General features: G+C 37.6%; 2 protein-coding genes across 3 annotated transcripts; one reads left to right on the top strand and one right to left on the bottom strand.

The window, feature by feature from the left end:
• Window positions 1–4,446: 4,446 nt before the first annotated feature.
• Window positions 4,447–8,399, top strand: LOC116024699 (Holliday junction resolvase MOC1, chloroplastic-like). The gene is made up of 6 exons (XM_031265670.1): window positions 4,447–5,060; window positions 5,971–6,076; window positions 6,740–6,792; window positions 7,077–7,208; window positions 7,353–7,425; window positions 7,784–8,399. Exons 1-6 carry the CDS (start codon window positions 4,677–4,679, stop codon window positions 7,855–7,857), a joined length of 822 nt encoding a protein of 273 aa, XP_031121530.1. The 5' UTR covers window positions 4,447–4,676; the 3' UTR covers window positions 7,858–8,399.
• Window positions 8,400–8,517: 118 nt separating this feature from the next.
• Window positions 8,518–13,847, bottom strand: LOC116024697 (serine/threonine-protein kinase BSK7-like). Of its 2 annotated transcripts, none has more exons than XM_031265667.1 (12): window positions 13,603–13,847; window positions 13,281–13,369; window positions 12,845–13,015; window positions 12,532–12,752; window positions 11,721–11,856; window positions 11,447–11,580; window positions 11,228–11,333; window positions 10,802–10,887; window positions 10,441–10,629; window positions 9,845–9,997; window positions 9,587–9,700; window positions 8,518–9,366 (listed from the first exon to the last, which is right to left on the bottom strand). In XM_031265667.1, the coding sequence occupies exons 3-12, from the start codon at window positions 12,921–12,923 to the stop codon at window positions 9,121–9,123; spliced, it is 1,464 nt and encodes a 487-aa protein (XP_031121527.1). In that variant the 5' UTR covers window positions 12,924–13,015; window positions 13,281–13,369; window positions 13,603–13,847; the 3' UTR covers window positions 8,518–9,120. The 2 variants fall into 2 exon arrangements, with proteins under 2 accessions (XP_031121527.1, XP_031121528.1); XM_031265668.1 differs by having other exon boundaries at window positions 13,281–13,403.

The following is a 13,847-nucleotide window of genomic DNA, read 5'->3' on the forward strand; positions in this document are numbered from 1 at the left end:
GGGGGGGGGGGGGGGGGGGGGGGGGGGGGGCAACTGCATCTAGATTCGCTCCAATAAAAGACAATTTTCACTTTTAGCTTTTTAATATTTGTGACATTTTTATTTATACGTCTTGACTATTATTTTTTTTCTAATATTAGTTCATTGACTTTAAATTTCTTACCAGTGTTACTCTTTTTAACAAGTTTTCTGACTAAATATCATCTAAATTAACTATTTTTTGACAAGTTTTCCATACAAATATCATATGAATAAACTATTCCTAATGGGTTTCAGACAATATTTGATAGGAAAACTTGTCAACAAAGTAATAAGAAATTCAAAATTGATAAACTTATTGTATAAAATATGATAACCAATTACTATATGCAATCATGTTACAAAATGAATGGACCAAAAGTGGGGAGAAAAAAATTATATTAAGAAGGGTTTTAAGTTGATAGTTCACTTCTCTGCATGTTCCTAGGACTCTGGACTCCATATCCCAAACACATTGGTGGCTGCAGTTTTACAAGGACAATCCTCGGCTCTCCATTCCCATTCCGGTTTTCATTCTTATCCTGGTTTTGATTTCTATTCTCGCGTCGATTTCCCCTATACTTGAAGCTGAATTTCTTGAAGTAATTAGACTTTGACAACATACTCGAAATCGGATTCTTTACTTCCTTTCCTTCGCTATTCCCATTCCCAAATGATGTATACCTCACTATGATTCCTTTGATCTTCTGCATTTTGGTATCCTCGGAATTAGTATTCCCGCCATTTGAAGTGGGCTTATTGGGCCGGGTCTTCTTGGTTGTTGTTGATTGTTTTGGGCTTCGGCCCATGCTTTGGGTTTGGTTCAAAACCCATCTTGCATACGTTGAGCCTTTGGGTTTGGGCTCTGCTTTGGGTTCTGCGGGCTCAATAGGCCCAATGACGGTTTCCTTGTTGTTGAAGCCCCATTCATCCTCACCGTTGATTCTTCTGAACGGCGAGAAAGATCTTGTCCGGCGGTGATGATGATCGTCGCCGTACATACTTATACTTTTTCTCCCTCTGTTCTCTTCCTTCACCTTCTGAAGCGCCGCCATGAAAGGATCATAGTCGTCGTTCCAAACATTCCGGCGAGAAAACGGGACTCTGAACATCGACCCCGGCGATTTCGGCGAGCTGCAGCTCTTCACGCCGCCGCCGCCGTCAATCCGGAACCGCGGCGGCGGCTTCAGCGGCATGACGCGCCCATTATCAAACAGTTGGTCGGCAAACGCCATAGACGGCAGCGATCCACCGCGCTCTCGCCGCCGCTCGCCGCGATCACCGTCCTCCGCCGCGCCGCCGAATTTCCGGCTGGTTTCGAACTCAAAACTGTCGAAATTCGAGCACGATCGCGAACTAGCCCCATCATCCCCCGCGGAAAAAGCATTATTGGCCGCCCAGGAACTAGTAGGGCTCGTTGGAACGCTGTAGAACTGGGCGGCGGCGCTACTCACGCCGCCGTACCCCGCCATTGGACTCGCCGGCGCCGTCACGTAAGGAGACTGAAACTGAAACTCCATTCTAGCTCTGATAGAAAAGCTTAAGGGATGAAGGGATACCAGGCATGACAATGGCAATTTATATAGTGGACCTAAATTTATTTTTGTATGCACATAATTATATATCTGATGACACAAACATTTAAAATAATATACGTATAGATAAATACTATATTTTAAAATAAGTACATACAGAACATGTGTATTATGATTGCATCACAATAGACTGGACCTGAATTTAAGGATTTTGGCTGCGTCACATCATCACATGCAAAGATTATCGGCTTTAAAATAATGTTCAAAGGGGTAGAAGACACTAATAAAAGTAGAAAAAATACTTGTGTTTGTCCCCCTCCTAACTTCGTCCATCAATATAGTTTTCATAGTGGGGATGACGATGGTGATTAGACTATGGGTGTTTATTAGTAAAAGAGTCCGTGTAGGTTAGGGCGGTATTGATAAAGTTGGGTGATAGTCCAAAGATTAGTTATAATAAGTGTGTGATTGAAATGAATGCATGCAATGCCAACCATTTATTGATTCCCACTTTTATTTCTCCAATTGAAACTTTAGATAGAAAAGTATGAATAGTGAGCAGAGGTGTTAATCAATCTGGTTGGTTTGATGGTTCAACACCTCCTCTCTTAAGCAGGATATTAGGGGTCCAAATCATTTGGACATAGTTCTATTCTATGTGTTAAATTAATATTTTTTTGGGACAAGATAATTGATAGGGAATACTTGTCGAGTATTCTACCTCTCCATATCGTACAAGCGCTCAGTAGCCGGGCAAGTCGCCATGAGGGACTGTTCCCGGTCATTACCTACCAACTAGCTTGACGTTCCCAACTCAAACCAAGCTAGCCATAAGGTGTAATAGTAAGGTTTCACTACAGGGAATTCTCCCGAGCTAACTTTTATTAATTTGTTTGAATAAATAACTTAAAAACAAATGACACAATGAGTATTTGTTACATGTATGTATACTTATTAAGTGAATACAATTTGTTAGAAACTTTAAATCAAATCTACAAAAGCACAATTTCAAACGTGATGTAATGCTTTCTTCTCCTTCTTCTTCTTCCTCTTTTATTTTATTTTATTTTTTAAAATAATTTTTTAAAATTTTTTTATTTTGTTTTGTTGTTTGGTTGCTATTAAAATGGTCATATGTGGACTGTGCGTGTTAGTGTGCTTCTTCTTGGAATTATTATTGACCAAGGATTTTGACTCTCAAATAGTCAAATTCAACTTCCCCCATATGACTGGACAACAGTTTTGGCACTGTACCATGTTGCAAAGATATAAGACAATTTTACCTGCATGAGCTGCTTAGTTGATCACAGAATAAAATTTTAAAAGAAATACAGTTTAAATTGATAGCTGGATGACACATTTATTTTATATTTCGTATATATCAGTCCAGGACCTAAGTATCACACATAATCACTTGATAAAAAATATTATGATCCACATTTAAAATGTGCAGGCTACACATTTTATTTCATGCATACCAACTAGGGTTGAGCATAACACACAATTACTTAATAAAAATAGAAAATGATCTGCCAAAAAATAACTAATTCGCACTAAAAAAAACCTAAAACAAAAAAAGTTTTAAGGATGTGTTGAACTACATTACACATGGCATGCTTTGTTTATGGGTGGACATTGAGACTAAACCAAAATATTTGTTTGATTTTGTTTTGACCCTTACATAATTTTAAATTAAATCAAAACCAAACTCTTCAATTAAACTATACCAAAATTTTAAATCAATCCTATTGGTATTTTGTGAATTTACACTAGACCCACAATCCCAATCACTGTTGCAAAAATCCCCGCCTAGGCGCTAGGCGCTCCTAGACTGAGGCGAATTGCTCCCTAGGCGTCCGCCTAGGTGACCGGCCGCCTATGATGCCGCCTAGCGCCTAACTGGGCCGACTAGGCCGAGTTGGTTACCGACTGAGCCGAATTTGACCGAGTTAACTTGCCCAACTCGGTAGAGTTAGCCGAGTTAACTCGAACAAGTCGGCCTTATTAATTTTATTATTATATTTATATATATTTAAGTTTATTTATTTATATAAGTAAGAGAAGTAAGATATATATATATAATATATATAATATAATATATGACATACACCACACACATGAATTAATTTTTTGTTTTTATAGGTCGCCGCCTAGAATCGCCTAGGTTCCGCCTAGGCGCCGCCTAGACCGCTTAGGTGCTAGGCGCTAGTCTATCGCCCGACTAGCGTCTAGCGCCTACTACAACCATGATCCCAATACAACTAGACATATACTTTAAGTTGTACACAAAGTAAATCAATATAAGGGTAAAGAGTCAAATACACTCCTAAACATTATTTCAAAATGTAATTAGACCCCCAAACTTTAAAAATGTACAATTAAGTACTTCAACTTCATAAAATTAATAAAATAGATCCACTTAGCAAGTAACTAATAGATTACCGGTAACTATGCCACCGTTGACCGCCATCACCGATGGTTAACCGCCTTATGAACAGTAACTTTGAAAAAAAAAAAAAGTCACAGACATCCTTCCTAGTTGCCTTATTCTTGTAGAAAGAGGCGACGTTTGGTCCCCTCTTCCTCTGGGAAGTCGCCTTCTTCTACCGAGAAGAATGCGACTCTAGTTGCCTTCTTCGACTGATGAGGAAGGCGGCCGGAAAACAGTCGCCAACGACCAATTTAATCGTATGAAGTTGAATTACCGGCTATTACTAATAGGTGACTGACTATTGGATCTGAATGCATCAAAATAATAAGTTGATGTATTTAATTGAACTTTTTAGAATTTAAGACTTAATTACACTCTGGTATAATGTTTTATGGGATTGTCCCATTCCCTAGGAATATATAATTCCCTAAACATAAATTGCCACAATTAAACCATTCAAATTAGTGTTATGGGCAGCATTGTCACTGCTCATTTCACTACCTCACTAGCATAGCATCATAGAAGTTGATCCGGTGCATCACGGTGGGGATACTGCAAGTGCTCGCCTAAACCTCGAACTCCGCCGCCGTGTCCGGCCACCGCAGCGGCTCCAAAATCCTCTCCAGGACGCATCACACACTGCATTTCAAAATCTGGGGGCTTTTCTTCCCAAATCCGCCTGTTTTCTTTTGATGGAATCCTTATTTCCATCGAAACTCGCAGTGAAACCTTCGTTCATTTCCCCAACCGTCCTCCAACCGCACCGCTTCACCGCCTCCTCTTCAGCCGTTGCTGCGTTCAGAGTCTTCTCGGCCTCTACATCCACAGTTGTTGCCGTGCCTCCAGCTCTAGAGCGGCCAGCCGTGACATTTGAGCCTCAGGATCTTGGAAAAAACGGCGGACGAGGTAGGGGGAGGGGCGGCAAGGAAATTCAGAAAGCTGAGCTGAAGGAGAACTGGCTGAATGCTATCTCTTGCCCTTTTCCTCACGAGAAGCCGTCGCCTGAGTGGGTAATTGGAGTCGACCCGGATGTTTCTGGAGCCTTGGCCCTACTAAAACCAGACCAGTCTGCTCAAGTAATCTTCTTAAGCTTTAATGGGATTTTTTTTTTGAATTAACTCCACTAGTCATTTGTAGCTTTTGCTGTCCATTGTGCCCTTCCTTGCAAATGATTGCTGAATTTCACAATTTGGTATTGTGTTTGCCAAATTGAAGAATTTGCTCCATCTCAACTAAAAGCCTAAGCTTATAGTTGGATTGCAACATTTATGTTTATATATTATATGCTCAACATGCCTACTATGTTTGTGGAGCTGATGTTTGTATACAAGTTTCAAAATTTATTTAGGTATTTTGAGCTTTTCTTGCATTTAAAAATCTGCAATTTCAGCTTCATTTGAAAGTGATTCCCATATTAGAATGACCAAAAATAAAAAGGAACAGTCTTGCTGCATAGATTTTCTATGAAAACTGCACAGATGTTCTTGCTAGATAATATCATAGGAGAAGAATCAGGTAGACTGGGAACAGTAGAAATGAAAAGGAAACAGCCTTCGTGTTCTAGTTATTGGGCATTTTAGTTTCTATTATAGGAGCTTGATTGCTGGAAATTTCGTGGATATTTTTTGGTGGCTTTGAAGTATCTGTCTGATAATTTATTGTATATTGCAGGATAAGTTTTCATATAGTTTGGTTTTTGGAAGTATATTTCCAGCTGGTTGCACCTTTGTGGACCTAGCTGGGAATATACCTGTTAGTGATAAACTTGAAATTGTCTAAAAAATGTTGATCAAATGGTCAAATAGTCACCTCTGAAACAGTTGTAGTTCATTGTATTATTAATGACTGTAATAAGGGATAACTGTTCTCTTGAACATGCTTTCATGTATTTTCTCCATTTAAGCTTTATAGCAGTATTTGTGTTCTATCAACATTATAATAACTATTCACTGTATATAGCTTTCTTATCCGTTGGTCCCGTTACAGGTCTTTGATTCTCCTCACTTGAAAGTAATGGTTGGGAACCGAGTACGGAGGCGTTTAGATGCAAAATCCATCGTTCAGTTGCTTCAAAGTTTTGAAGTTCCCGTTGGTAATCTACAGCAATAAATTCTGATAGCAGTTTATTTCTTTCCTTTATTTGATATAATGTAGAACTTAAAATGAAAATGCTCTTCTGATTATTATCTGCCACAGTTGACTGAAACAGTAAGAAGTTGCTAACTTTTAAATTTTCCGACTCTTCTACTTCCCCATCTCTCTCCCCTCTTCCTGAGGACACAAATCTTGAGGAAAAGTAAAGGAATAAAAAACAATAAGCCAAAAATTTATGAATAAGGTTCTTTGGGATAAAGAGACTCTTGTTATATGAATGAACCGACAAATTGTGTCATTGTAATTTTGGGGGCTTTTCTAACAACAAGAAGGCAATATTATTTGATGTCTGTTTATATATGCGAATAGAAAGAAATGCAGTAATCATTTGTGATAGAAATTTCTCAGAGCATTGTATTGTCTCTAGGAAGTGGAAATGAAATCAGTTTGCTCTATGATTTGTCTAGAGATCCAATCTCTATTAGCAACAGTGCTTTTCTGGATAACTTTGGATCTATCATTTTGTTCAGAAACTCTGCTTTGATAGATCTTTTGAGATTTATCAATGTCTTAACTTGATTTCACTTTCTTATCCTTTCATGTTATTTTCTACCTCTTTTTCCTTTATTTCCTCTCTTTCATTTTTCCTTTTTGCTTTCAGGAACAACCGCATATGTTGAGCAATCAATTCCATTCCCACAAGATGGTAAACAGGTTAGCATTCTCATCTGAAATGGCCACTTATACAAGCCCAACTAGTGGAGATATAATCAATGTGCACTCTCAGAGGGAATTATTCGCATGAAATGACGATAATTTGAACACCAATCTTTCCTGCAAAACTTCTAAGGAGAATAATTAATAATTGCCAATTTTCTCATTTGTGATTTGCTTAATGCTAATGATAAAATCTCTTCTACTCAAGCCTCAAATTTCTTTCTTCTTACTCCATCTCGTTCCATTATACTTATTTTAATTTATTTTTCCTGCATATGAAGGGCTGGTGGAGTGGAGGATTTGGGTATGGATTATGGATAGGAATCTTAGTCACTTTGGGATTTTCTGTTGTTCCTGTACCATCATTGTCGTGGAAAAACAAGTTTAAACTAGCAGGAAGTCGCTCAAATAAGGTGTGATTGATCTTTCTAATATAGTGTTAGCCAGCTTTGAGGTCTTCATTTTAACTACTCATTTGAGTTCTGGTTTGTTTATATGTTCACTAAATTCTGCTTGCAACTGCTACATACTGTGTGATCCATAAAATGTATTGCCAGGACGATAGTAGGGAGGTTGCATCGAGATTGTTTCCATCCATGAGTTCACAGTTAAAAAGGAAGAAAGATCACGGTTCGTGCACTGACTTTTTCTTCATTTTGCTATGCTATCTTGTTTTAGGATGAGCTGTAGAGTTCATTGCTAATATTCGTGTTTTCTTCTTATTTTGTTCAATATTTAATCATCATAAGAGCAGACTTCCAATCAATATCTATAATTGGAGAACATTGAACCCATACCCTACGAAATTTGAAATTTTTTGACACCCACTTTCTTCATGGATACTGGATTCATGGGTTACTAGTATCTTCTTTCGTTTTCATGATAACATTTTAAGTGATTAATCCCGAGAAATGAACTTGTTCAGCTGGGGGATGGTGTTTATTTCTTGCTCTGTAGCATATACTAACTCCAATTCTGAACCTTCCAGGTCGAGCTGAGGCTCTACTTATTGCTGCTTATGGCAAAGACCTAAAGATAAGTAACGATACTGTGTGTGTCTGAGAACTTGCCATCTTGAAATGCTGGGGGAAGGAATGCATGTTTGCTTATTTCTCTTTCGATTTCAGTGCTTAGTTGCTGCTGGGTATTCATTTGGTATTTATATGTCCCAGAAGCATGGAAAGCTAATGAATGGGGTAGTTTGGATCAACCAAAAGTCTCACCAAACACTCCAGGATCCTTGATGTAACCCTTTGTAGTTCCAGTATGAGAATGTAGAATTCATAGGAGGATTTAGAGAACACTTGTTTCATAAAGTAGGAAAATAGGTAGCTTAGTTGGTTCCTGAATGGCAAATTATAGACAAGGAGAAGCCAAACTTATCAGGGGCCATCAAACCCATGATTGGCGGCAAATTATTCTATGGACTCGGGTTCAAAATACACAATTTACATACTGATTGTTCACAATTTATCTACTGAATGTTCACGATTTGAATTGTGGATATTCAGTTGCAAGGTGGACCGAGTCCATGGTATAACTATTGATGATTAGTTTGTATTAATACATTTGTCTGAGAAGTTTAAGGTAATTGCATTCCAAGACTCCTAACTAACAACCATCATTATTCATTGAATGATGATTGCTTTGGTTTTCAAAAAACAAAAAACTAACAACCATCATTATTCATTAACCCAAAGTTTTAAAATAAAAATAAATACATAGAAAGAAAAAGAGCAAAACCACTATTCAAATATAAAATGTTTTCAGGAACTCCCCACAAGGTTAAAGCAATAGTTTATAAATCAATCCCACAATGCAATAGCTTAAGCAAGAAATAATATACAATTGCAGAAACCAATTCGAAGTTGCAAAAGAGATAGAAATGAAAGCTTGTCAATCTCTGCTCAGAACACCATGTATAGCACTGTACATAAATTACAGCATGTCTAACCTCTCCAACTTCACTTGTTGGCCTTGAAACCTTTATTATCATGTTATTGCCCTGCATCACATTGAACCCTTTTCTGATTTTTGTGATTGGAAAATGGAAACGGATGACGAACTGGAACCGGGGCCACACTTATGAATAGCGAGTGGAATCATCTTACCATCATCCCTGAGCTGACTAAGATCTATCATTCAATTGTGTCCTAAGAATGTTTTATACGAAACCAGACTGAATTCACACATGCAGGTTCCACGTCGTGGCTGTACCCAATTAGCCTTTACATTTAGAAGTTGAAGGGTCTGCAATTTCAGCTGAAAACAAAGAAGATTGTGACTGGCTTAAAAGATAATTTTATGTTGAATTCACTCATGATTTTAGGAAGTTGTATTCCTCTCTTCCTCAAGTGCAGTGCCTTCTTTGAGGGCAGTTTGCGCCTCATTTTCCCTGCCCAAGGCAAAAAGTGCAGCAGCCTGTAAATATGATGCAATATGCCAAACAGGAGATATCACTTGAGCTTGTACTGCATCATTGAGGGCTTCCTGAGGCATATCACTCGAGAGATAAGATAGACAACGCCGAGCATACACAGTTGGAGAGACCACGGTTCCAACATCGATAAACTATGAACCAAGAAAGAAATGAGTCAAGTGAGTGCTTTCAGAAGCTTGAAGGAAGTATCCAGTCCTCACTAAAGGAATACCAGTTTAGTCGATTTATGGCAGTAGTAAAACAATCTAAAGAGATGAAATCACGAATTAGTTATCTCGTGTTATCTTTTCACATGAGAGGTCCATCGATAAGGTTACTACCCTTGTCAGATTAAGTAACCCAACCACTAACCTGTGTGTAGCATTGAATTGCAGCCCTGAAATCTTTGTGCCGAAAAGCAGTATCCCCCTTTTTCTTGGAATTCAATGTTTCCTGCATCTGATTGGTCCACATTTGAAATGAAAGCTGCAAGCAACAATAATTCAAGTTAAACAGGAAACTGATGTGGTTAGCTACCAAGTATGCATTAGGCTGCATAAGATTATAAGCAAGACAATATGTTAGCAACAGAAAAAACAGGTGCAAAAAAATAGCTATAAATAGACAAACCTCAGTTGCTGCTCCTTCATCATCTTTGTACCCAAGTTTTTCTAAGACTTCATGTATAGCAGTGAAGTCCTTTCTCAAGCAAGCTTCACCAAGTGGAGATAGGGACACAGGTTCACTCTCACCTGGTATGCCCATTAATGCATGAGATGGAACCTGCAAAGCAATAACCAAAACTCTATCATGCCCATATCAAAGTTTAGTAGATAATCCACAACACACATACACACACGTCTTTGTGTGTTTTAGGTGCTGATCAATATAACAAAAGACCTATACAAATTGGTAAACTAGATCACAGAATTATTAAAATAAAGTCTCATGCAACTGTTAGAAACCAGAAGACTTTACTGGCATCTCTTAACTTCTAAAAAATAAAATCTATAAATCCTTTAAATTTGAGAAGTTTGTTGAAATTTAGAAGCCTGTTCCCAATCCCTTGACAGCTTATGTTGAAAATGACCCTTCCATTAACATGTTTGCCAACAAGAGGATCCAAGGAATGAAGGAATTGTTGCCCGGCATTTTCCAAGACTAAAAAATGAAATCAAGAATACAGTAACAGTTGAAACTCCTGAGGCCAGAGCAAAAGAACAAACCTCAGTTTCCCTCTGAAGAGGAATTAATGCTGCAACTAATGACTTTGGATTTGGTCGCTCACGGGGCTCAGATTGCAAACATCTAGAGGCTATTCTGACCAACTCAGTTCCATCATCATTAGAAAATTGACCTTCTAGACAAGAATCAGTTAGCATCTGAAGATTCCGGTCCCTAATCAGATCAAGGGCCTGAAAATTATTTATAACAATATTAGTTAGAGAATGCATGGGAAATATGACATATTAGCCAGAATATATAACGCTGCATCTTTAAGACTTTACCCAACAATTTCAGGAATAGGAATATATATATACACGTAAGTCAACAAAAAACAAACAAATTAACAGGAATAAGACTTACATGGCTTGGAGGAATGTGTTTTCCACTAAGAAGGTCAAGCAAAAGTGTTCCAAAGCTATACATGACACTCTCAGGAGTGATTCTTCCTACAAAAGTTCCAAAGAAAATACATATGTGCTTATAATGCTGTTATATTTATAATTAAAATAAAATAAAAATAAAAAATAAAATAAAAAGGGAAGAAAAAGAAGGCATATACGTGCACAATGAAAAATAACATGCTTAAGGTAGTAAATATATTGCCATGGCACCAAGAGCACAAGCCTTATTACTTGAGATCATATTACAATAAATTTGAGTGCAAAGGGCAATATCAAGTTAGGGGAGTCACAAATGCGCATTTCATTTTTTTCTAGATGCAGCAATTTACGAATGATAATATGCTCAACAAAAATCACAGACAATCACATCTGAAAGAGTTATTACCTGTCCGTAAATATTCAGGTGGAGTGAATGCCAAGTTTGTGCTGTAACTTTTTCCATCCCTACTGTTCTTCATCAAACCAAAACAAGAGAGCCTGGGATTACAGTCCTATGAAGTAGGGGGAATATCTATGGTCAATGACTACAAGTATACGCAAGCAAACATAAAGCTGAGTAGGAATTTTTTTTTTTAAATGATTAAAAAAACTCCTTCATACATACATTGTCGAAGACTATTCTATAAGCATTAAGATCATGATAAAGTGCACGTCCTTTGCTTGTGCAATATTCTAGAGCCTGTGCAAGGTATAATGCAACTCTTAACCGCATTGCCCACTTCATTGGTTGTGTCTCCCCTGAATGATAATATGATATATAATGAAGCTGAGTGATAATATACTAATACTAGTATACATATTACAATCCTCTTTCTATAAAAATGAAATTTTGCCAATCAGGATAAATGAAAGAAAGCTTATATATACAATTGTCTTACAGTGAAATAAATGTTTTGCCAATGTTTCATTGGGCATAAATTCTGCAACTAGTAACCTCTCATCGCCCTCACAGCAACAGCCAAGAAGATTTGCTAATTTATCGTTCCGGAGTTGACCAACTGCCCTTGCTTCTTCCTGAAGTTTTAATTTGGGAGGAAAAGAAAAGGTTCAAATTGTAGCTCACACAAAGTAAAAATTTCCGGCAACTAAAAGAAAATTTTGTGTGTTTGTAAAGCTGAAATCATTGCAACCCTATAGGGCCATAGAACTCTATAACATTATTCAAAAACTAAATACTATGAAGATTCTAATACATTACTCATGTTGGAATTCAAGAGTCTGTTATTTGAGGAGCTGAGTTCCATGGTTAAGACATCACTGATAAATGATGAGACGTTCATTGTCTATAAATACATAAGCTCTTGTAACCATTATAATCAAGCAATCTATTGTTATAGCACATATGTTCCTCTCGTTTAATCTACTTGTTTCCACCTTCCCAGCCAACCAGACCTCTCAACTCATTATTTCCTAGCAGACATAAAGTAACTTTGTGACTCTTCTTACATTTGCCTTTCAGTTAAACAGTTTTCAGTTTAAAAGCCTAATTATAATGATCATTTGAAAGTAGATATGCCTGCCACACCAGGCAATTGAAGTCAATACAATCTTCAGATATTATCATCTGAACTCAAATAAGAAAACTAATAAACAAATAGGTAGAGATTATTTGATTAATATCATAAGTATCTTCTGTAACATTGAGAAAATGGCACCCATGCTTTACATACACCCTTAATATCTGCTTACCAGAAACTGTCGGGAATCAGGCCAAGCAGATCTGTTAAAGCGTTTGACAGCTATTTGGCTCTGATTCTCAAACTTCCCTTTGTAAACCACATTTGGAGCTTTCTCACCATGTTCTGAAACTATATTCTCCACTGCAAATCCGGAAGTAGCTATTCTCAATTGTTCAAAAGTGAATTCACAAAATGCAGGCAAGTCACTATCCTCATTTATTTCTTCTTCATCTGCCAAGCAATCAAAAAGAAATTCTAATGGAAATTGGGAATCAATTATTATTTCAAAGAAAAGATGGGCACAGAAAAAAGTTTCTGCATACCAGGATTTTGAACTTCATGAACCGGTCCATTCTCTTCTGAAAAACAACATGACAAACATTTGGAAGATTCACAGCCCATTGCAAACCCCTCCGTATTTGCAGCATGCAAACACAACCGTCACGTCAAGCCCCACAGTATCCCAACTTTCAATTCAAAAGAGTTCCATTTGGCTGTACAAATTAAATACCCAACTATGAATGCAATCACATTATTTTATTAACCCGAGAGTAGATCCATGCATCATGTAAAATTACATTCCCAATCAGCTAATCATGCCAAATATTTCTCAACTTTTATACTATTGCAGCCCATTAATAGATACGGAGTAGATACCACAGAACTCAAAAATATATGCAGTTTAAATGTGATAAGTTCAAAAGGTGTATCAGATAGAGAAAGTTAACCACTCAATCCAAGACAAAAAAGTGAGACTACCTTTTAGCAGAAGCCATTTGTATCCAGGTCAACCCACCAACGCATTTCGATTCTCAAGGCTTCCTTTCTGGCTATCTTCAAAGCTCAAACTGAAGTCAACCCAAGTCAAAATCAAAGCTCCAGCTAAAATGCAACATACACACACGGAAATAGATACACACGCATAGTCAAATTAGGATTGGCTCAAAATAGAAAGACCAAGCACATATTCGATTGACCTGATGATTGATTCCAAAATTCATCACTAAAAAAGCACAAGGATCATGCTAATCAACAAAGATGCAAATAAGAATCAAGTAGAATTGTAGAAATGAGGTCTCACCTGTGTATATGCAGCATATACAGACAAAGAGAAAGATGATTTGTGCGTAGAATCTGCAAGTAGATGATGGATCCCCCTTTGCTTTTATTAGGCTGCTATAGTGCGTTCGCACTAGTTATACAAGTGCTTTCGATCTTCCAAATCTCCACCGACATGAATATGAATGTATGCATCTCTCGGCCACCTACGCCCACCCCATGGCCATAATCTATTGTCTACTGTCGCAGCGTTTTGGCCTTTGCCTA

The sequence above is a fragment of the Ipomoea triloba genome, chromosome 7 (assembly GCF_003576645.1).
Source record: "Ipomoea triloba cultivar NCNSP0323 chromosome 7, ASM357664v1".
NCBI classification, from domain to species: Eukaryota; Viridiplantae; Streptophyta; class Magnoliopsida; order Solanales; family Convolvulaceae; genus Ipomoea; species Ipomoea triloba.

What these genes read in the sequence shown, in the direction of transcription:
- LOC116024699 (XM_031265670.1), top strand. Translation starts at nt 4,677, where the DNA reads ATGGAATCCTTATTTCCATCGAAACTCGCAGTGAAACCTTCGTTCATT. An exon ending in AACCAGACCAGTCTGCTCAA is followed by an intron (nt 5,061 to 5,970) that starts GTAATCTTCTTA and finishes GTCCCGTTACAG; the next exon opens with GTCTTTGATTCTCCTCACTT. An exon ending in AAAAAGGAAGAAAGATCACG is followed by an intron (nt 7,426 to 7,783) that starts GTTCGTGCACTG and finishes TGAACCTTCCAG; the next exon opens with GTCGAGCTGAGGCTCTACTT.
- LOC116024697 (XM_031265667.1), bottom strand. Translation starts at nt 12,923, where the DNA reads ATGGGCTGTGAATCTTCCAAATGTTTGTCATGTTGTTTTTCAGAAGAG. An exon ending in TCATGAAGTTCAAAATCCTG is followed by an intron (nt 12,753 to 12,844) that starts GTATGCAGAAAC and finishes ATTGCTTGGCAG; the next exon opens with ATGAAGAAGAAATAAATGAG. An exon ending in ATGAAGGAGCAGCAACTGAG is followed by an intron (nt 9,701 to 9,844) that starts GTTTGTCTATTT and finishes TGTTGCTTGCAG; the next exon opens with CTTTCATTTCAAATGTGGAC.